Source organism: Hemitrygon akajei, chromosome 27, assembly GCF_048418815.1.
Source record: "Hemitrygon akajei chromosome 27, sHemAka1.3, whole genome shotgun sequence".
Taxonomy (NCBI): domain Eukaryota; kingdom Metazoa; phylum Chordata; class Chondrichthyes; order Myliobatiformes; family Dasyatidae; genus Hemitrygon; species Hemitrygon akajei.
In genome coordinates this window covers 49,165,069-49,189,771 of record NC_133150.1, presented here as the reverse complement: position 1 = coordinate 49,189,771, position 24,703 = coordinate 49,165,069, and the positions used below count along the sequence as shown (strand labels likewise).

General features: G+C 42.1%; 1 protein-coding gene across 3 annotated transcripts in view; it reads right to left on the bottom strand.

Annotated features, from left to right (window-relative positions):
- Window positions 1-24,703, bottom strand: part of LOC140717383 (membrane cofactor protein-like) — a 57,303-nt gene that overhangs the window by 16,462 nt on the left and 16,138 nt on the right. For 2 of the 3 annotated variants that reach the window (XM_073030915.1, XM_073030917.1), the window contains exons 4-10: window positions 24,240-24,313; window positions 19,873-20,055; window positions 15,113-15,298; window positions 12,679-12,708; window positions 10,178-10,363; window positions 6,893-6,931; window positions 4,740-4,818 (exon numbers count right to left, since the gene is read on the bottom strand). In XM_073030915.1, coding sequence (XP_072887016.1) covers window positions 4,740-4,818; window positions 6,893-6,931; window positions 10,178-10,363; window positions 12,679-12,708; window positions 15,113-15,298; window positions 19,873-20,055; window positions 24,240-24,313 — 777 coding nt within the window. The remainder of the gene's footprint in view (window positions 1-4,739; window positions 4,819-6,892; window positions 6,932-10,177; window positions 10,364-12,678; window positions 12,709-15,112; window positions 15,299-19,872; window positions 20,056-24,239; window positions 24,314-24,703) is intronic. The other variant, XM_073030916.1, reaches the window with a different exon arrangement.

Here is a 24,703-nt window from a genome sequence, read left to right as displayed (position 1 = left end):
TTTACTTCAACGGCTTGCTTCACCAGGCGGTCCCAAAAGCCATTAGTGTGGCACAGTAGTATTGTGCTGCCGTCAATTGTGAATACAGTGTTCCTCTACTGCCGATTTCTCTAGTTTACCTCCTGTGCTCCTTAATACGGGTTTCTACCGTGTGCCCTGTCTGGCAGATATACTCTGTTCTGTATTCAAGGAAATCCTGTAAACGTTCTACCACTTGCACACATTACTACTGAACATTTGTCTCAATGATGTTTCCCTATATTGGGAGAGCCGAGGACCAGAGAGCACAGCCTTCGAATACAAGGACTCCTCATCTCCGTCTCTTTAGGACAGAGATGGAGGATTCTTTAGTCAGAGTGGTGAATCTGTGGAATTCATTGTCACAGGCACCTATAGAGGTGAAGTCATTGGTTAATATTTAAAACAGAGGCTGATAATTCCTTGATCAGTGTGTGTAGGCCTCCGTTAGTCTCATTAGACCATGGATTTACGCCTTGGAAAGTTTGAGTAGTAAAAGAGCATCAAAGGTTACAGGGAGAATGGGGTTGAGAAGGAAGATCATCAGCCATGATCAAGTGCAGAAGACTAGATGGGCCGAATGGCTTTATTCTGCTCCTATGTCTTTGATCTTATGTTCCTTGATTCCGTTAATGGGCATTTCAAGCTAACTAAGCAGGTAGTGTCATAGAGCCCCACAGTACTTTGGCCCATCTAGTCCATGACCACCTGTTTTCTCCTAGCACCTGGACCACAGCCCTCCATGGCTCTCTCATCCATGTACCTACCAAATCTCCCTTAAATGTTGTAACTGAGTCTGCATCCATCATTTCCACTGGCAGCTCATTCCACACTCCCACTACTGAGTGAAAAATTTCCCCCTCAGGTTCCTCTTAAATATTCCACATTTCACCCTTAAACTATGACGTCTATTTCTCGTCTCACTCAACCTCAGCATTAATTCTGCCCTTCATACTTTTTGTAATTTTCTATCAAATCTTCTCTCATTCTTACACTCCAGGAAATAAAGTCCTACTAACCTATTCAACTTTTCCCTATAACTCATGTCAAGTCTCAGCAAAGTTCTTGTAAATTTTCTCTCAACTGCTTCAATCCTATTGACATTTTTCCTGTTGGTAGGTGACCAAAGCTACACAAAATAATCCAAATTTAGCCTCACCAGTATTTTATATAACCAACATCCCAACTTCTGCACTCAATACTTTAATTCAAAAAGCTGTCTTTATGGCCCTATGCAGCACTTTGAAGAAATTATGGATCTGTATTTCCAGATCCCGTCTTACTGTATAGCTCAGTGTCCCACCATTCACTGTGCAATGTCTACCCTGGTTTGCCTTCGTCAAGTGCAATACATTATAATAAGTAAAAAACTGTGAACAAGGCATGAGCTGGCCGATGGGCATCCCTAATGCTGGACACTGCCTTTTTGAGGGGTCACTCCTTAAGATGTCCTGGATACAATGGAGGCTAGTGCCACTGATGGAGCTGGCTAACTTTACAGCTCTCTGCAGCTTACTTTGATCCCGTGTAGTGGCTCCCCCCATACTAAACAATGACACAGTCAGTTAGAATTCTCTCCATGGTACAACTATAGAAATTTGCAAGAGTTTTAGATGACATACCAAATCTCCTCAAACTCCAAATAAAAAGTAGCCACATCAATTTGTTGGGTCCAGGTTAGATCCTCAGAGATACTGACATCCAAGAACTTGAAACTGCTCACTCTTCCCACTCCTGATCCCTCTATGCAGACTGGTGTGTGTTCCCTTGCCTTACACTCTCTGAAGTCTACAATCAGTCCTTTGGCCTTACTGATACTGAGATTAAGATGCATGGGATCCATGGTGCATTGGCCATTTGGATTCAAAATTTAGTCCACAGAAGGCAAAGTGTAGCAGTCAATAGGGCTTATTCTGGCTGGAGCCCTGTGATTAATGGTGTTCTAGAGGGATCTGTACTGGGACCTCTGTTTTTTTAGATATATCCCATCAGGTCCTGGGAACTTAATCAACAATGTTCTTGTATATGACCTGGATTTAAAGACATATGGGTGGATTTGTAAGTTTGCAAATGATTTGAAGTTTGGTTGTGCGGACAGTGTAGAAGACTGCTAAATGATATAATGGGATATAGATCAACTGTAGATATGGATTGAGAAATAGCAGATAAAGTTTAGCCCACACAAATGTGAAGTGTTTCACCTTGGGAGATCAAATGTAAAGAATAATTTACATTTAATAATGGCAAGGCCATTATTGAGGAGTAGAGGGATATTAGGTTCATAACTCCCTGAAAGTGGCGACACAGGTTCATACAGTGATGAAGAAAGCACACGGCAAGCTTGTTTTTATTAATCAAGGAATGGAATTAGGAAGTTATGTTGCAGCCTTATTGAACTCATAAGGCTGCATCTGGAGTATTGCATTCAGTTCTGGTCGCCCCACAATATGACGTCGAGGCTTTGGAGAGGGTGCCGAAGAGGCTCACCAGGATGCAGCCTGGATTAGAGGGCATGTGCTACAAGGAGAGTTTGGACAAACTTTGTTTTTTTTTCCCTGGAGCAGCATGGCAGAGGGGATGTTGTCTACATGGACTTCAGTACGGCCTTTGACAAGGTCCCGCATGGGAGGTTAGTTAGGAAGATTCAGTCGCTAGGTATACATGGAGAGGTAGTAAACTGGATTAGACATTGGCTCAAAGGGAAAAGTCAGAGAGTGGTAGTGGAGGATTGCTTCTCGGAGTGGAGGCCTGTGACTAGTGGTGTGCCACAGGGATCAGCGCTGGGTCCATTGTTATTTGTCATCTATATCAATGATCTAGATGATAATGTGGTAAATTGGATCAGCAAATTTGCTGATGATACAAAGATTGGAGGTGTAGTGGACAGTGAGGAAGGTTTTCAAAGTTTGCAGAGGGATTTGGACCAGCTGGAAAAGTCAGCTGAAAAATGGCAGATGGAGTTTAATACAGACAAGTGTGAGGTATTGCACTTTGGAAGCAAAAACCAAGGTAGAACATACAAGGTAAATGGTAGGGCACTGAGGAGTGCAGTAGAACAGAGGGATCTAGGAATACAGATACAAAATTCCCTAAAAGTGGTGTCACAGGTAGATAGGGTAGTGAGAGCTTTTGGTATATTGACCTTTATAAATCAAAGTATTGAGTATAAGAGTTGGAATGTTATGGTGAGGTTATATAAGGCATTGGCGAGGCTGAATTTGGAGTATTGTTTGCAGTTTTGGTCACCTCATTACAGGAAGGACATTAATAAGGTTGAAAGAGTGCAGAGAAGGTTTACAAGGATGTTGCAGGGACTTGAGAAACTGAGTTACAGAGAAAAGTTGAATAGGTTAGGACTTAATTCCCTGGAGCGTAGAAGAATGAGGGGAGATTTGATAGAGGTGTATAAAATTATGATGGGTATAGATAGAGTAAATGCAAGCAGGCTTTTTCCACTGAGGCTAGGAGAGAAAAAAGCCAGAGGACATGGGTTAAGGATGAAGGGGGAAAAGTTTAAAGGGAACATTAGGGGGAGCTTCTTCACACAGAGAGTGGTGGGAGTGTGGAATGAGTTGCCAGATGAAGTGGTAAATGCAAGCTCACTTTTAACATTTAAGAAAAACTTGGACAGGTACATGGATGAGAGGTGTATGGAGAGATATGGGCCAGGTGCAGGTCAGTGGGACTAGGCAGAAAAATGGTTCGGCACAGCCAAGGAGGGCCAAAAGGCCTGTTTCTGTGCTATAATGTTCTATGGTTCTATGGAGATCTCATAGAGGGATATAAGATGAAGCATATATAGAAAAGATAAGACAATATCTTTCGCTGAGGGTCAACAGCTCTAATACCAGAAGGCATACTTTTAAAGTGAGAAGGGACAAGGGGAAAGGACATGTGCAGGGGGCAATTTTTTTTACTACCCAGATAGTCAGTACGGGCCTGGGATGGAGGTGAGGTGAATACAGTGGAGGCGATCAAGAGGCTCTAGATTGGCACATGAACATGCAGGAAAAGAAAGAACATGGACATTGTAGTAAACGGGAGGGTTTGTTCCTGTGCCCATGTTAGATGTAACCCAGGGCTATAGACTCAAAGGGAAGGTAATTCAGCAGGGAAAATGTTTAACCCAGAGAGTGGCAGATAACCCAAATGAAAGTCTTTACTCAAGAGGACTGCAGAGTCTCAATCTCCGAATATGCCCATGTCCATCATGAACAGTTTTGGATGTTAGGAGCCTCATTTCCTGCAGAAGATATTCTCCAACTACTCCTTTTTCAAATGGGGTCACTTTACACAAAGAGAGGGGAGTGGCTTGCACGCCCACAGTACAATTCACCGTCTAAGGACACTGAACATTGTAGCCAGGGTTGACTTTGGCCCTGTAAAGAATCAAGAGGGTGATGGTGCTGAGCTTTAATATGATAAATGATGGGAGAACACAAGGTTCCATCATAGCTTAAGGAAGTTAATCACGTCTGCAAGATGTCCTGTTATGTTGAGCAGAGTGCACAACAATGTGTGGACAATCACATCAATTCAAAGATTTTTCAAATATCAAAACAGGTTCAGACTCCCATTTCCAATTCTCCTTTCTGTAAATCTGAATGGAATTTTCAGCAGACAATTAAATCGTTAAAAGGAGTGGACTGTGGTGAAATTAGAGCACGAGATAGAATTCAGCATCTAAAATATAAATCAATAAAATATAAAACACAACTTACCTTCCACTTGAGCTATATTTTTTGTATAAAAAGCCTATCACGAGTAGTATAATAATAACAACAACAACCGCAAGTAACCCTATAAAAGAAGATTAAACACAATGTTAGATTGGCATTATCAGTAAAGACTTGGACAAAATTCAACTCTCATCTTAGTAGCTGTGAGAGGTAATTAGAGCTTTTGCCAAGTCTGACAACAAATCATAGCTCTCCTTTCTCTTTGCTTGAAGGGGAACCACCGATTTCTCTCGTTAACCACATTATCCAAAGTGCCTTGTCCATGAATCTCATTGCAATGACTATACAACACAGAAACGGATCCTCAGCTCCACCTGTCCGTGCCGAACAAAGTGCCAACCTCAGCTAATCCCATTTGCCAAAGTGAGGCCCATAGCAATACAAACCTATCATGTATGCAGATGTTCAAAGGTAAATGTAGCTGCCTCAATCAGGAATAATCCTCTAGCAGTTCAGCCCATACACCCACAGGCCTCTTAAGTATACCCACGGACTTGGCCTCCACCACAATCTGTTGCAGACCACTCAACAGATTCATTACTCTGGACAAAAAAAAAATTCTCCTTACTTCTGTTCTAAAAGGTAGCTCCTCAATTTTGAGGCTAAGATGTCCATTTCTGGATACACCCACCAAAGGAAACATCCACCCTATCCAGTCCTTTCAATATTTGATAGGACTCAATGAGAACACACACCCCCACCCTGGTATTCTTCTTTAAAAATTAACCCACTCATTTTAAATGCATGCCTTCTGGTATCAGGCATTTCAACCCTGGGAAAAAGATACTGACTGGCTACTCCATCTATGCCTCTCCTAACCTTACAAGCTTCTGTCAGATTTCCCCTCAACCTCTGTTGCTCTAGAGAAAACAGTCCAAGTTTGTCCAACCTCTCATTTCAGCTCAAACTTTCTAATCCAAGCAGCATCCTGGTAAATCTCTTCTGCTCCCTCTCAAACCTCAACATTCTTCCAAGAATCAGGTGTCCAGAACTGTATGCAGCACCCTGGCAGAACCAGTGTTTTCTGAAGCTGCAACACAACTTCCTGACTTTTGAACTGAATGCCTCGACTAATAAAGGCAAGCATGTCATGTGCCTTCTTAACCATCCTACCAACCTGCACAGCCATTCTCAGAGAGCTCTGAACTTGACAGGAGGTCCTGATATGGTATCAGAATGTAAACTGTAGAGTATAGCAAAGATGTGGATCCTTTGGAGGTGAAGAGGTTTACCTGGATTAGAGAATATTAGCTACAAGAGGTTGGACACACCAGGGTTGCTTTCTCTGGAGCAGCAATGGTTTGGTTTGTAATGATGGTTTTGGGTAGAGAGAGGGGAGTTAGGGGTCAGGTTAGAGTTTAGAGGCCAGATTAAGTTTTGGGACAGGAATGTGAAGAGGTTAGAGGCCAGGCCTCCACTATGTTTGAAGGCCAGCAATATGGACATGGGATGAAAGACATTCAGAGTCCATCAACATGATGGACGACGAAGGACATCTGTGGATGTTGGGCTGTCTCAGATCACCGAGACCGGATGTCTATGCGAGTAGAAGGCACGAGGAGGAACAAGGGTCGGTCATCAGAATAAAATACTCACATTTATCACCAGAGCCCTCGATTCAAAAATACTCTCATTTACCACTACCCTCCCTTCTTCTTCTAGTCCCCACTTTGGCCACTTACCTCTTCTCACCTGCCTATCACCTCCCCCCTTCTCCTTTCCTTTCACCTATGGTCCACTCTCCTCTCCCATCAGATCCCTCCCTCTCCATCTCTTTACCTTTCCCACTCACCTGGCTTTACCTATTATCTCCTAGCTTGCCTGCCTTCCACTCCTCCCCACTTGTTTTATTCTGGTATCTTCCCCCTTCCTTTCCAGTCCTGATGAAGGGTCTTGGCTCAAAGTGTCAACTATTTACTCCTCTCCATCAATGCTGCCTGACCTGCTGAGTTCCCCCAGCATTTTGTGTGTGTTGCTCAATTACCACCGTTGCCCTCTTCACAAAAAAAACCTCTCATTTACACCCTTAAAGGATTTCAACTGTCATCATTTTCTGTAAATATTAGTGCATGTTTATTGCTGTCAATAAAAATGTACTAAGATAAAAGCATGAATTATTCAATTTTCTGACTTACCATAGAGTACTTTTTGATATAGAGGAATGGATTCATGAGCTGTAAAGGAATAGTATTAAGGTTAACAAAACAGCAGTCAAAAAACACAGGAAAGTGAAAAATACAAAAAACTGCAGAAGCTGGAAATCTAAAATAAAAACAAGAAGTGCAGCATCTGTGGGAAGAGGATTAAAGCTGACATTTCAGATCTATGACACTTTGTCAGGACCCAGTCACCCTGACACGCAAGGCACAAGGCGTAGAGACCATGTCTAGACGGGCCTGCAGAGAATGTCCTGCTGCTCTGCATTTTTCCTTTCTGATGTTCTTTTGACTATTCAGTCATTGCCTCTCGAGTAATGCAATTCCAGCAAGGCAGTGAGATGACTGACCGTAAAGTATCTTGCAAAGGGATGAAAGATGCTATAAACATGCAGAATTAACCTTGTTGAAAGCACAGAATCGGAAGAGAGGATGCACAGTAGCAGAGATCAGTGGAAGAGCTTTGGTATGTCAACAAAAACATTCAAAAACTTCCATAGATATACCATGAAGAGCATTCTAACAGGCTGCATCACGATTTGGTATGGGGGTGGTGGTGCTACTACAAGCCTACAAAGTACCCAAGATATCTTTAGGAAGCGGTGTCTCAGAAAGGCAGCGTCCATTATTAAGAACCTCCAGCACCCAGGGCATGCCCTTTTCTCGCTGGTAACATCAGGAAGGAAGTATAGAAATCTGAAGGCGCACACACAGCGATTCAGGAACAGCTTTTTCCCCTCTGCCAATCGATTCCTAAATGGACATTCAACCCATGAACACTACCTCACATTTTAAAATATATATTCTGTTTTTGCATGAGTTTTAATCCATTCAATATACATACACTGTAATTGATTTATTTACTTATTTTATTTTTTCTTCGTCTATTTTATGTATTGCATTGAACTGCTGCTGCTAAGTTAACAAATTTCATGACACATGCTGGTGATAATAAACCTGATTCTGATTCTGAAGAGCAGGAAGTCAGCTTGAAGATGCAGTTGCAATATGCCGAGCAAACTGGTTCACTCCACTAAATGAACTGAGATGCTGGTGGAAAAACTACAAGGGAAATTCAGGGAAAATAATGGTTCAAGGTGATGGTGCAGGGGGTGTACAGGAAGGGGGAGCCGGGTAGTGATGCAGAAGTTGGGGGAGAATAAATACGACAAATGCCACATAGTCAATGTGTTAGGAACAGCTTCTTCCCCACCGACATAAAATTTCTGAATGAACACTACAGTTTTGTTCAAAAGTCTTAAGCATGTAAAAATTCTTTACAGTAAAAGCTGCTTTCAAAAATGATGAAATCAAAAAAATTACTATAAAGAGCAGTAAATAGTTTACAAAAGCTAAACTCTCTTAATGATAGCAGAATCAAGGGATATGGGGAGAAGGCAGGAACGGGGTACTGATTGTGGATGATCAGCCACGATCACAGTGAATGGTGGTGCTGGCTCAAAGGGCCAAATGGCCTACTCCCTACTCCTGCACCTATTGTCTATTGTAAATCAAATCAATATTTGGTGTGACCACCCATTGCCTTTAAAACTGCATCAATTCTCCTAGGTCAGGGGTGTCAAACTCATTTTAGGTCACGGGCCGGATTGAGCAAAATGCAGCTTCATGCGGGCCGGATCAGTCGGACGCGTGCGAACGCAGCTTTCGTTGCCTCCGTTTTTTCAGCCTGCTCTCATGTGTCTCAGTCTCTGCTATAACTACAAAGTGTTTCACTTTACAAATTCCGTTTCTTATGAAGAAGACTGCTGAGCAAGACTGCCGAATAAACACCAAAAACCCTGAAAACCTGGTACCTGAATAAACTCAGCATTAGCCATATCATACGCCACAGGCGCTTCGATTACTGGGGCCAGCTTTAATAGTAATTAGATATTATCTCGCGGGCCAAAGATAATTCCACCGCGGGCCGGATTTGGCCCGCGGGCCTTGAGTTTGACATATATGTCCTAGGTACATGTTGTGCAGTTTTAGAAGAAAGTGGGCTGGTAGGTTGTTCCAAGCATCTTGAGGAACTTGCCACAGTTCTTCTGTAAACTTTGGATGCCTCACTCGGTAATCCCACAGAGATGATAGATCACAAGACAATGGAGCAGTTAAGCCATTCAGCCCATCAACTCTGCTCTGTCATTTCATGATGACTGATCCATTTCCCTCTCAACCCCATTCTCCAGCCTTCTCCCCATAACCTTTCACACACTGTCTTTATGTATATTTAATACAGAGGTTGATAGATTCTTGATTGGTCAGGGCATGAAGGGATACGGGGACAAAGGTAGAAGATTGGGGCCAAGAGGAAAATTGGATCAGTCATGATGAAATGGTGGAGCAGACTCAATGGGCCAAATGGCCCAATTCTGCTCCTGTATCTTGTGGTCTCAGTTCAATTCTGATTGCCTCGTTATGGGACGAATGCAGAGGAGCTTTCCCAAAATGCTGCCTGGATTGGAGAACATGTCATATGAATATAGGTTGAGGGAGCTAGGGCTTCTCTTTAGAAGATATGCCGATGAGAGCAACTTGATTAACATGTACAAGATGATTCATGCCTCTTACAGAGTGAATAGCCAGAGACTTTACTCAGTATGAAATGGCTAAAATTATACCAAGGTCATAATTTTTGAAGTGAGTGGATGCATCTTAAAACTAAATATCTGAGTGGCAAGAGATGGAGTTAAAAGTTCTCTACTGCAACATGTATCCTCTGTACGCTCTCCCAAAGTGGAAATCCTCACCCAATCTCAGTGGAAAAATCCTGCTTTCATTTACCCTATCTATAACCTATTCATTGTTTTATATATCTCTATCTCCCCTCATTCTCCTGCTCTCCAGTGCCAAAAGTCCTAACCGATTCAAACTTTTCCTGTAACTCAAATCCCCTATGAATTGCTAAATGCTGAAGTTTTGGCTAGATCCCCGTGACATATCACTATTTAACCTTGGTTACACGCTGCAAAACCTTGGTATTTCCTTCTTCACAGATACCACATGTATTTTGGATTTCCAGCATCTGTGGAACTTTGTTATCAATCTGAATTTTTGTGACATAAAAGCAATAATATGTTTCATTTTGAAACATAACCTACACTCATTTTATTCTTTAATTTCAGAAGCTGAATCTTTAAAAGTTTGTTGGAGTGAAGAGTAGCAGGTAAACTGTCACCAAATCACATTTTTAAAAAAAAATCATACTGCCTCTCAATTCAGATTCAGTTTTACCCACTATTTCTGGAAATGTTTACTCACATGGTGTGCAGGTGGGTGGTGGGGGTGAAAACTTGCCGTCCTCTCCACATACAATGTGACCATCGCCCTCCATCTCATAACCTTCTTCACACCGGAAACTGATTTGCTCCTGATATTTATAAGTAGGTTTGTGCATCGATATCATGTGGACATTGTTAGGGATATCAGGAGCCGGACATTCAACATCTGGTAAAATAAAGATGTTGATGCTGTTAGGTATCCTAATGAATTCACAACACAAATAAAATAGTAAGAAAAGTTTAATTTTAAATTCAAAGCACTTAAAGGCACAAAAACACTTTGCTAAACTAAAACAGATGAAAAAGCAGCATCTCATGCAGATGCAGACCGTTCAAGCAGAGTGCCCACTGTAACTTTGTGCTCTGCTGCTGGACCTCACTGGCAGTCCTCAGAGCTGCTGAGAGGAAGTGCCACCCTTCCACATTCACGGACATGCTGCCCTTTCCCAAAAACCTAACCTGCTTCTATTCTCTTCAATCTTCACCTCAACTACTCAGTGTATTGCCCTGACAATCAGATGCTCACCTTTCACCACTAATATAAGACCATATGATATAGGAGCAGAAATAGGTCGAGTCTGCTCCAGCACTCCTGGCTGATTTAATATCTCTCTCAACTCCATTCTCATGCCTACTCCCCACAACCTGTGATGCCCTTACTAATCAAGAACCGATATCAATCTCTGCTTTAAATATGCTCAGTGACTTGGCCTCCACTGTTGTCTGTGGCAACGAATTCCACAGATTCACCGCTCCATAAGGAAATTCCTCCACACCTCTGTTCTAAAGGGATGTCTTTCTATTCTGTAGTCGTGCCCTCTGGTTGAATACTCCCCCATCATAAGAAACACCCTGTCCAAAGCCACTCTTTCATTATAACCTGTTAAGTATCACCCTTCCCACCGATGCCTAACACAGGTTGTTTCTAGTTTTATTTCAGATTCCTAGCAACTGCAGTTCCTACCTCTGATGGGGAAGTGGATATTAAACTAGTCAGAACTACATGAAACAGTAATACATACCACCTGGGAGATAGATCAGACTCCGGATGAGTGGGAAATCCACTCACTATAAAGGTGAGTGGATGCATCTTAAAACTAAACATCCGAGTGGCAAGAGATGGAGTTAAAAGTTCTGCACTGTAACATGCATCAACTGGTTTTAAGTTTTTATGGGGCTGTTTCATTGGTAAGAGGGGCAGCCTTCATACCCGCATCCACCAACAGAAGAGTGGATTTTTAGAGCATTATCAATAATCTAAAGATCTGACCAATGATCAGAAAATGCTCAAATACCACTTGTTATCTGGAATAATTCAATTCATCACCATGAAACATTCTTAACTATGATAAATATGAAAAGAGAAGACTGTTCGCAAACAAAAGTACTGGTAATGAATATGTTTCCTTTATTTTGGGGTACCATCAGTTAATTTTGTCTGTAAATCAGAAAATACACAAAAATCATCAATAAGGAACCACACCACCACTATATTGTAATGAATGGCAACACACAAGACAGCTGAGAGCAATTACTTCAAGTGGAAACTAGTTCAACCATTGTAGGAATGAACACATATTGGAATATATTATATAATGGGAGCTCATATGTATGTAGAGGTCTCTGGATTCGGAAGTTTGTGATGTGCGCTGATTTTTAATAAAAGTACAATCTTACTTTCCTTTACAGATGTCCCTGAACAATCAAATACTATTATACTACAGCAAACACCAACTATTACAGGCAGTCCCTGAGTTACGAACATCTGACTTACGAACAACTTGTACTTATGAACGAAGGGAGGAGAACGCCGCCCACCATTTTAAGTCGGATCACAATGCCATCCGCCATTTTAAGTCATTGCCGTTAACACAGTATTGAGTGTGTATTAGGCTTAAAAATTTCTTAGCAAGATTCTCCCTGACACCCCTTTTCCAGTCAGCACCGCCCCTACTCGTCCCATTTAACCTGTCGTAGTGCAGGTGGACTTTAGGACCCGGGGGAGCAGAGGACCCGCCGTCCGTGGCTGCTGCTGAATCTGCAGTTTTCTGCTTCGTTGATGGAAAACGATCGCGATTGAAAATAAAGTGGGAATAATAAAGCGATCGGAAAGAGGTGAAACGCCATCAGTCATTGGAAAAATGTTAGACTACAGTTGGTCAACGATTGGAACAATTTTAAAGGTAAAGGATAAAGTGAGAATAACGGAGCATGTGAAAGGCCCTGGCCCGATGAAAGCTACAATTATTACTAAGCAACGTAGTGGTTTAATTATTGAAATACATATGTTTCTTTAGTGTTTTATGTACATAGAAAGGTAAAATATATACTATATACTAAGACAGACATCTGACTGACACTAATTAATACCAGATGTACCTGTTCTGACTTACGTACAAATCCGTCTTAAAGACAGACTCAGGAATGGAACTCGTTTGTAACCTGGGGACTGCCTGTATCCCATAAGGACCACATACTTACCAGTTGCTGCAGTGGTAGTAACTTTGCTTGCTGTGGAAGAATGGGAAAACCTCAGCTGAAATTAACATCTTTACCATAACATCACTTTAAAGAATTTAACTATTTAATTTTATTCTCCAGAAAATACTTTGTAAAACATGTCTCACTTGTGTGTCTCAAAATAATTATGACAATGCAAACTTTTAAACTTTTTTTTTGCTGAACACCATGTTTCAAACACTACAGTTTCCAGTGTTAACAATACAACTTTATATTCGAGTGACAGTTACCCTGCCACAGTCAATACAAACCACAAGAGGATTCCACATCAGGGTCATAGACACAAAACAAGCCCTTCAGCCCATCTAGTTCATGGTGAACTATTATTCTGCATAGTCTCATCAACCTGTACCTGGACCACAGATAGCTCTCCGTACACTACTCATCCATGTACTTATCCGAACTTCTCTAAATGTTGAAATCAAACCCACATCCACCACTTCCACTGGGAGCTCATTACAAACCTCACCACCCTCTGAATGAAGAAGGTCCCCTGAGCTATTTCACTTTTCACCCTTAATCTACGACCTGTTCTGGTCTCATAGAACGGTACAGCGGAGGAACAGAACTAACGCCATCTGTCCATATCCCTCATATTCATGCACCCATCTACACATCTCTTAAAAGTCCCTAATGTTTCTTCCTCTGCCAACACTCCAGACACCCACAACTGTGTAAAAATTGAAAAAATCTTGGCCCTCACATCTCCTTTGAAATCAGCCCCTCTTGATCTAAATGTATGTTCTCTCGTATCAGACATTTCAATCCTGGGAAAAAGATACTGTAACTGTGCCTCTCATAACCTTGTATATGTCTACCAGTCTCCGCCACTCCAAGATAAAAAACAACCCAAGATTATCCAACCTCTCATTATTTCAGATGACCTCTATTCCAGGCAGTATCCTGGTACACCTCCACTGTATGCCCTCTCAAAGTGGAAAACCTTACTCAATCTCAGCAGAAAAATCCTGTTTTCATTTACCCTATGTTATGACCCCAGCCCCCTCCTTTGTGAGATTTGCAAGAGCCCTAGTCAAGGGGGGGTCAAATGACCCAAGAGAGAGAGGTAGACGTGCTGAAGACCACGTTCCCCAGGGAAGCAGAATAAAGCGACTCTTTGACTATTGTCTCATGAAAACCACGTGTAAAGCCCTCGGGCAAAGTGGGCTGGTCGCTCAACAAGACAAAAGCCACGGACATAGCCATTGTCTTGGGAGACACCTTTGTGGGATAAGGAATTGGCCTACGTGCAAAATCTCAGGGCAATGTGAGATGGGTGATGGGGGAAGGATTGCCTCGCCCCCCTACCCTGATGGACATCTACAACCCTGCCAGTCCAGATAAAAGGTGGGCTGCCGAGGCGGGGTGCCAGACGCACCCAGGAGAGACACAAGGAAGACACAATAGTGCTTCCCGTCGGAGCGGGACGCCATTCTGAAGGAAGCCACGTGCGTTAGACTCCGGATCAGGAGTCTGTGGATGAAATCACGGACAATCGCTTTTAACTAACAACCGGGAAGCCTGCTCTTCTGATTCCACGGCGGTGCTCCGTAGGGACCCGGGCAGGTGAAGCTGTTTAATGACATCTCTCTCTCTCTCTTTCTAACAAAAGTGCACCAACGCGACACCACAACCGACGGCGGCTGGTGGAACTGCAGTGACCGCAAAAAAGAGTTTTAAATATCCAGTAAACAATATATATCTACATTACCCCTAGACAACTGTAGAGCTTATTTCTGATTGATTATTACTATACCTGTGCTTTAGATTGAGTTGTGACGACGTATATGATCTGAATGTTTTGTATTAACCATACGTTTGTGCCCCTTTATAAATAAAAACGTTTGAAAATAGTAGCATCAGGCTTCGGTGGATCCATCTATCTTTGCTGGAAAACTACCCGGTTACTGGGGAACGTAACACCTATCTATAACCTAGTCATTGTTTTATATATCTCTATCTCCCCTCATTCTCCTGCTCTCCAGTGTCGAAAGTCCTAACCGATTCAAACTTTTCTTGTAACTCAAATCCTCTATGAATTGCTAAATGCTGAAGTTCTGGCTAGATCCCTATGACATATCACTATTTACACCTTGGTTACAAGCTGCAAAACCTTGCTATTTCCTTCTTCACAGATACCACATGTATTTTGGATTTCCAACATCTGTGGAACTTTGTTATCAATCTGCATTTTTGTGACATAAAAGCAATGTTTCATTTTGAAACATAACCTACACTCATTTTATTCTTTAATTTCAGAAGCTGAATCTTTAAAAGTTTGTTGGAGTGAAGAATAGCAGGTAAACTGTCACCAAATCACATTTTTAAAAAAAAATCATACTGCCTCTCAATTCAGATTCAGTTTTACCCACTATTTCTGGAAATGTTTACTCACGTTGTGTGCAGGTGGGTGGTGGGGGTGAAAAATTGCCGTCCTCTCCACATACAATGCGACCATCGCCCTCCATCTCATAACCTTCTTCACACCGGAAACTGATTTGCTCCTGATATTTATAAGTAGGTTTGTATATCGATATCATGTGGACATTGTTAGGAAAATCAGGAAATGGACATTTAACATCTGGTAAAATAAAGAACTTGATGCTGTTAGGTATCCTAATGAATTCACAACACAAATAAAATAGTAAGAAAAGTTTAATTTTAAATTCAAAGCACTTAAAGGCACAAAAACACTTTGCTAAACTAAAACAGATGAAAAAGCAGCATCTCATGCAGATGCAGACCGTTCAAGCAGAGTGCCCACTGTAACTTTGTGCTCTGCTGCTGGACCTCACTGGCAGTCCTCAGAGCTGCTGAGAGGAAGTGCCACCCTTCCACATTCACGGACATGCTGCCCTTTCCCAAAAACCTAACCTGCTTCTATTCTCTTCAATCTTCACCTCAACTACTCAGTGTATTGCCCTGACAATCAGATGCTCACCTTTCACCACTAATATAAGACCATATGATATAGGAGCAGAAATAGGTCGAGTCTGCTCCAGCACTCCTGGCTGATTTATTATCTCTCTCAACTCCATTCTCATGCCTACTCCCCACAACCTGTGATGCCCTTACTAATCAAGAACCGATATCAATCTCTGCTTTAAATATGCTCAGTGACTTGGCCTCCACTGTTGTCTGTGGCAACGAATTCCACAGATTCACCGCTCCATAAGGAAATTCCTCCACACCTCTGTTCTAAAGGGATGTCTTTCTATTCTGTAGTCGTGCCCTCTGGTTGAATACTCCCCCATTTAAGAAACACCCTCTCCATAGCCACTCTTTCATTATAACCAGATAAGTGTCACCCTTCCCACTGATGCCTGACACAGGTTGTTTCTAGTTTTATTTCAGATTCCTAGCAACTACAGTTCCTACCTCTGATGGGGAAGTCAAATCTACATGAAACAGTAACACATACTATGTGGGAGATAGATCAGAGTCCAGATGGGTGGGAAATCCACTCACTAAAAAAAAAACCCACTGAAGTAAACACGGCACTCAGATTGTTGAAAGGTTGACCGAGCTAGTCTCCCTTCTTTTAGCCATGTGGTAACCTAATCTAACAGTGTAATGTGATGGGTTAGTTTACTTGTCAGTCAGAAGCTGCTTCTATCGTGCCAATCACTGGCCTGTTTGAAGGATGCAGCAGCTCTTTCCCATTGGTTGCCTTGTGTGTCACGGCACTGGTGTCTGGTTTCGGGAACCTCTGCGGCTTTCCTTTGTCTCCAGGCACCATTCTTCACACTGAGGTCATAATCAGTGCTGAAGAACCACTGAGAAATTATGCTGCAGATACAGAATTGCCTTGCCCACAGAAGACAAAGTGTGGTTGTAGATGGTTTGTATTCTGCATGGAGGATGGTGAACAGTGGTGGTCTGCAGGGATGTGTTTTGGGACCCCTCTCCTTTTTGTGATTTTTACAAATGACCTGAATGAGTAAGTAGAAGGGTGGGTTAGTAAGTTTGCTGATGACACAGTTGGGAGTGTTGTGGATAGTGTGGAAGGTTGTCATAGTTTACAGCAGGACATCGATAGGGTGAACGGGGCTGAGAAGCGGCAGATGAAGTTCAACCCAGATAAGTATGAAATCATTCGTTTCAGTAGGTCTATTTGAAGACAGGATATAATATTAACGGTAAAACTCTTGGCAGTGTGGAGGATCTGATAGATCTTGGGGTCCATGTCCATAAAACACTCAAAGCTGCTGCACAGGTTGACAATGTTGTTAGGAAGGCACATGGTGTGATGGCCTTCATCAACCATGCGATTGAGTTCAAGAGCCGTGAAGTAATGTTAAAGTTATTCAAGACTTAGGTAGACCACACTTGGAGTATTGGGGGGTTCAGTTCAGGTCACCTCACTACAGGAAGGATGTGGAGAGAGTGTACAAAGGAGATTGGAGAGCATGCCATAGGAGACTAGGTCGGGTGAAGTTGGCCTTTTCTGCTTGGAGTGATGGAGGATGACAGGGTGAGAGGTGACCTGATAGAAGTGTATAAGTTGATGAAAGGCATTGATCATGTGGATAGCCAGAGGCTTTTTCCCAGGGCTGAAACGGCTAACACGAGGAGGCATAGTTTTAAGGTGCTTGAAAGTAAGTACAAGGGGGATGTCAGAGGCAAGTTTTTCCAACAGTGGTGGGTGCATGGAATGCACTGCCAGCGACGGTGGTAGGGACTTTTAAGAGACTCTTAGATGGGTACGGGTAGCTTGGAAAAATAGAGGACTACGCAGTGGAGCAACTCTAGGCAGTTTCTAGAGAAGGTCACATGGTCGGCACAACATTTTGGGCCTAAGGGCCTGTAATGTGCTGTAGATTTCTATGTTCTGTGTTTTGTAGTTGTGTAACTTGGAGAGACTTAATGAAGTACTTGTTGAATTTGAAGTGTTACTGAATGTTTAGTGTCACAGTTTGTGTAACTTAGGGTGTCTTAAATGTTTGGTTGAATGGTTCAATGCTTGTAAATAAACGATTAATGTACTTATTTGTAATCAGCATCTTCTGTCTCACTCAGCAAACCCATGAACCTACTTCCTCATAATAAACATTAGATTGTATGATGTTAATATCAAGAAAGATGTGAACAACATGCCACAGTAAAACCAAATCTCAGACTGTCACTGCAACAGTCACCAGGAGATAAGAGGAAATGTGCGTTTAGTCACAGGGACTACATGACTGTTGATCGAAATGAGATCAAGGTGAAGCAGTACATTCTGCTCCTATGACTTGTGCTCTAACTTTATGCTGGATTAGATGTTGGATAATGCGGGTGGGGTTGGGGGTAGATGGGCAGGGATGTAAACTTGAGTACATCGGAATACCAGCACATACTCGTTTTGTTTGTATGGCAGGTTCTGCAACAGAACATCGACAATTGTGCCTAGTTCTGCCAGCTCTTTGCAAGATTCTATAACTACCACTTCTCTGGAAATGTCTGCTGCTTGAAATACAGTACATGGTATTATATCCTCAAAATTCAATTCAACTTTAACTTTGTCCACACTTCGTTATAAGTTTAGTCTCAGTCCTCAATGAAGACAGTGAAGCTACCTATCACTTTAGTTCTCCACTCTACACCTATCCTGAACTCACTGGCCTCCTGATCCCGCTCAACAAAGATCAAAGAACAGCAAGTTATCTTGATGCAATGAGGCCTTTAGGACAAAAGCAATTTCAACGATTTCAGATAAGTATTCACTCTAGCCTTGTGCATCATCTTCAATATTTCAACTCCCCACCCGCACCAGCACATGCTCCATAGCTACTGCCTGGCCAAATTAATATTTCCAGTGCAACACACAAAATGCTGGAGGAACTCAGCAGGTCAGGCATCATCTGTGGAATCGGCTGATCAGTCGAGCTGAGACCCTTCATTAGGACTGGAAATGAAGGGGAAAAATGCCTGAATAAGGAGATAGGAGTGGGGGAAAGGGAAAGAGGACAAGCTAGAAGGTGATAGGTGAAGCCAGGCAGGTGGGGAGGAGGGATAAAGTAAGCTCTGAGGTGAAAGGTGGAAAAGACAAAACACTCAAAGAGGGAATCTGATAGGAGACGACAAGATCATGGAAGAAAGGCTGGTGCACCAAGGGGTGGAGAAGAGTTAAGAGACCAGAGTGGAGAATAGAAATGGAAGGGGATAGGAAAAAATTGCCAGAAGTTGGAGGAATCTGTGTTGATGCCATCAGGTTGGAGGATACCTTGACGGAACATGAGATGTTGCTCATCCAGCCTGAGAGTGGCCTCATTGTGGCATGAGACACAACTATGGACTGATATGCCAGAACAGGAATTGGAATTAAAATGGCTCGCCCCCGGGAAATCCTGCTTTTTGAAGATAGAGTAAAGCTGCTTAACAAAGCACCATTCTGTGCCGGGTCTCACCAGTTTAGAGGAGACCACATCAGGGGCACTCAATACATTCACAGGTGAAGTGCTGCCTCAGCTGGAAACATGTTTGGGGCCTGGAATGGGCAGGTGTAGCACTTGCGCTGCTTGCAAAGATAAGTGTGAGGAGGGAAATCAGTGGGGAGGGATGAATGGACAAGGAAATCATGGAGGGATTGATCCTTGTGGAGAGCAGCACATTGACTTTATTATTTTAACATGTGATTCACTTGCATTCTGCCCAACCAAAGCCCTTACCCGTCACCCCTGATGTTTTCATTTGAAGCCCGCTTACCTCTAGCTTTTCCCATTCTGGTGAAGCTATCAACCTAAAACGCTCAGATACCACCTGAGTTGCTGGCAATTCTTTTTGAAAATAAAATACTTTTAATATTGGAGATCTATAGAGGGTAACAAACAGAGTGTTCTTTGTTCCTCTCCGTAGATGCTGCCTCACCTTCTGAATTCCTCCACTATTTTGAGTGCCTTACTTTGGATTTCCAACATCTGCACTCTCTCATATTAGTGTTCTCTATTTTACTCTGACAGATCTCCAATGTTAACAGTAGCTTGGAGAAAGACTTGTTTTAAACAAGCCAGAAGAACATAGTGCTAGAAAACTGACTCGTTACACAGATCGGAAAATCATCATATAATTCCGTCAAGGAAGCAGAACTAACTGACTGCATGCAGAAATACAAAACTAAAACACTAAATATGTTTAAAATGGTAATTAAAACAGGCTTCATTTTTAGTTCAGTACCTTTGCACTTTGGAAAGGGATGATTCCAATTTCCATTACTTTCACAGATAAGCTTGCGTTCACCGATCAAAGAGTAGTCGCCATGGCATGAAACTTCGGCCACCATTCCGTATTCCCATGACTCTGTAGAAGGCCTTGATATTCTTCCATTCTCAATGGCAGGAATGTCAGGACATTTAACAACTGGCAACAAATGTACTTTAGTTAATGCCCAGAGCAGACCATCACATCACACCTTTAACTTCATGGTTAAAAATCAAACCAGCTCAGTAAAAATTCAACAGCACTCTATTGTCAAGTCACTTTTATTGTCATCTCCACCATAACTGCTGGTACAGTACATAGTAAAAATGAGACAATGTTTTTCAGGACCATAGTGTTACATGACACATTACAAAAGCTAGACTGAACTACGTAAAAAACAACACAAAGGGGAAAAAAAACAAACATACATACAACAACCAGACTACAGACCTACCCAGGACTGCATAAAGTGCACAAAACAGTGCAGGCATTACAATAAATAACAAACAGGACAATAGGGCAAGGTGTCAGACCAGGCACTGGGTATTGAGGAGTCTGATAGCTTGTGGGAAGAAACTGTTACATAGTCTGGTTGTGAGAGCCCGAATGCTTTGGTGCCTTTTCCCAGACGGCAGGAGGGATAAGAGATTGAAGAGGGGTGCATGGGGTCCTTCATAATGCTGTTTGCTTTGTGGATGCAGCGTGTAGTGTAAATGTCTGTGATGGTGGGAAGAGAGACCCCGATGATCTTCTCAGCTGACCTCACTATCCACTGCAGGGTCTTGCGATCAGAGATGGTGCAATTTCCGAACCAGGCAGTGATGCAACTGCTCAGGATGCTCTCAATACAGCCCCTGTAGAACGTGATGAGGATGGGGGGGGTGGGAGATGGACTTTTCTCAGCCTTCGCAGAAAGTAGAGATGCTGCTGGGCTTTCTTTGCTATGGAGCTGGTGTCGAGGGACCAGGTGAGATTCTTCGCCAGGTGGACACCAAGAAATTTGGTACTCTTTACAATCTCTACCGAGGAGCCGCCGATGTTCAGCAGGGAGTGGTCGCTCCGTGCCCTCCTGAAGTCAATAACCATCTCTTTTGTTTTGTTCACATTCAGAGACAGGTTGTTGGCTCTGCACCAGTCCGTTAGCTGCTACACCTCCTCTCTGTAAGCTGACTCATCGTTCTTGCTGATGAGACCCACCACGGTCGTGTCATCGGCGAACTTGATGTGGTTCAAGCTGTGTTTTGCAGCACAGTCGTGGGTCAGCAGAGTGAACAGCAGTGGACAGAGCAAACAGCCCTGGGACTGTGTAGCACTTCAGAATAAAAGCAAATCTCATCCTCCCCAATACATATTCAAACCCCCATGACCACATATCCACCTTTCACAATCTAGGCACCCACTTTGAACTTAGACCAACTCATCCCCAGGGGTGAGACACATACACAGCAGCACAGTGCTCAATATAATACTTTACAACGTGAACAATCGGGATTCAATTTTGACGCCGTCAGTAAAGAGTTTGTTACGTTGTTCCTGTGACTGAGTGGGTTTCCTCCAGATGTTAGTTTGCTCCCACAGTCCAGACATACAGATGCAAGAAAAAGTTTGTGAATCTTTTGCAATTACCTACTTTACTATATTAAATACTCATAAGACATAGGCAGATCTTCATCTAAGTTACAACAGACAAAATAATCAGCTTAAACTAATAACACAAACATTCTAATTTTCATGTCTTTATTGAACACATTGTTTAATCATTCAGTCTAGGCTGGAAAAAGTATGTGAACCCTGTATTTCATAACTGGTAGAATCTCCTTGAGCAGCAATAATCTCCAACAAACTTTGCCTGTAGCTGCTGATAACAATGATGAGGAGGAATTTTAGACCATTACACCATACAAAACTGTTTCAGTTCATCAATGTATCTTGAATACCTTGCATGAACCACCCTCTTTGTGCATCTCTACAATTCTTCTTCTCAAGTCCTCTGAAAGTTGTTTTGATCGAGGCATGGTGCATATAAACAGATCTTTAAGAAGAGCAGGCTGTTGGTAACTTGATTTTGTGTAAAGCAAAACACATCTACAACCCACAGCTCCAATTTCACCTCATTGATGGAACACCTGACTCCAAGTAGCTTTTGTAGAAGGCATTACCCCAGAGACTACTTTGAACCTTGACTGTGATTCTTTAAATGGTGTACTTCTTATCAATACTGAGTGCAAGTGTTTTTGTTATTCGTTTAGGCAGATTGTGTGTGTCTATTATTGTGACTTGGATGAAGATCAGACCACATTTTATGAGTAACTAATGCAGGAAACCAATAATTGCAAAGGCTCACAAACTTTTTCTTTGAACTGTATGTGTTGCATTAATGGCAAACTCAAGAGATGCTGGAAATTCAGCAGAGTAACAGAGACAAAATGCTGGAGGAATTTAGCATGTAAGACAACATGCATGAAGAGCAATGAACAGTTGACATTTCAGGATGACACCTTTCTTCAGGACTGGAAAAGGCTTCTTGCCCTTTCTTTCTGGTCCCTGATGAAGAGTCTCAGCCTGAAACATCAACTGTTTATTCCTCTTCATAGATGCTGCCTGACCTGTTGAGTTCCTCCAGCATCTATGTTGCCCCGAAAGCATGGCGACATCTGTGGTCTGCTCCCAAGCACATCGGGCATTGTCACAAAATGATGCATTACACTTTATGTTTCCAAGTCCATGTGACAAATAAAGCTAACCTTGGTTAGAATCTAGGAAAACTCCTTTGAAGTTGTCTCAGATTATCACTTTGGTTCTGGATTCTCCCACTATCCTCAAATCTTTTCTATAGCCAGAAAAGATCAAACTCATGCTGGCATACACTAAGCCCAGGGAAAGCAACCCAGCTACATTCACTGCACCACCACAAAACCCCAGCAAAGCCTTAACTACAGTAGTGCATGCTTCTGATGATATTGGGTAGCAGCAAGTGGGGAAGACATTACTGCCTGGTATGGAGTTCCCAATCACAGTCGGCTTCAGGATTCTGTTAACACACTCAACTGTTAACTTCAGCTTACGCCTCTTGAGGTAGTCCTTTGTGGATTTTGAGGTGTGCTTAGGATCATTATCCTGTCATAGAAGCCATCTTCTTTTCATCTTCAGCTCTTTTCCAGAATTTGCTGGTATTTAATTGAATTCATTCTTCCCTCTACCAGTGAAATGTTCCCTGTGCCACTGGCTGCAACACAAGCCCAAAGCATGATCGATCCAACCCCATGCTTAACAGATGGAGATATGTTCTTTTCATGAAATTCTGCACCCTTTTTTCTCCAAACATACCTTTGCTCATTGCAGTCAGAAAGTTCTATTTTAACTTCATCAGTCCACAGGTCTTGTTTCCAAAATGCATCAGGCTTGTTTAGATGTTCCTTTGCAAACTTCTGATGCTGAATTTTGTGGTAAGGATGCAGGAAAGGTTTTCTTCTGATGACTCTTCCATGAAGGTCATATTTGTGCAGGTGTCGCTGCACAGTAGAACAGTGCACCGCCACTCCAGAGTCTGCTAAACCTTCCTGAAGGTCTTTTGCAGTCAAACGGGGGTTTTGATTTGCCTTTCTAGCAATCCTACGAGCAGTTCCCTCAGAAAGTTTTCTTGGTCTTCCAGACCTCAACTTGACCTCCACCGTTCCTGTTAACTGCCATTTCTTAATTACATTACAAACTGAGGAAACGGCTACCTGAAAACACTTTGCTATTTTCTTATAGCCTTCTCCTGCTTTGTGGGCATCATTTATTTTAATTTTCAGAGTGCTAGGCAGCTGCTTAGGGGAGCCCATGGCTGCTGATGGTTGGGACAAGGTTTAGGTGTCAGGGTATTTATAAAGCTTTGAAATTTGTATCACCTGGTCTTTCCTAATGATGACTGTGAACAAACCATAGCCCTATAACAAGCTAATTAAGATCTGAGACCTTGGTAAAAGTTATCTGAGAGCTCAAATCTCTTGGGGTGCCCAAACTTCTGCATGGTGCTCCTTTTCTTTGTTTCCCCACTCTAAAATCGTACAAAACAAAAATAATACACTAATCTTGCTTAAAATGTTGAAAAGAATGTTTCATCTTTAACTTTAAGACTTTTGGAGATTAGTTCATCTTCTACTCACTAAACTATTCATAGTAACAGAAATTTTGACCAGAGTACCCAAACTTTTGCATGCATACATATATATTTCTTGCTATAATTAACATTTTAAATTAATTAAAATACAATTGTAATTAATTACAATTTACTGTTACTGAAAAACATATTTCATGTCACATGCCAGTGACATTAAACCTGATTCTGAATCTCAGCTCACCTTCACATGTAGGTACCTGGCCACTCCATCCATCAACTTCACACAACCGGTAATTTCTACCCACCAGAATATATCTAAAGAGGTGACAAAATTTTAAAAATTATCTCAGAGAAGTTTAAAGTTACAGCAATGATATCAGGAAGAGACTTAACAAATACATTCCATTAATTTGAAATTAATCATCACAGGACTTTATAAGAGGAAAATATGTAGCTACATTGCTAGATGGAAAAACATTAAATAAGTGATCCGCAACACTGCCATCCAAGATCAGAATTAATATTTCTCCTAATGTAGGAAAAATATAGGCATGAATTAAATGCTAACTTTTCATTTGTATTTTAAGGGACCATGTGACAAAACAAATTCAGATTAACATGGAACATACTGGAGCAATTTCGCTAGAATCCGAGTAGATAATCAGAACACCCGGAAGACATCCATGCAGTGCTGGGGGGAATGTA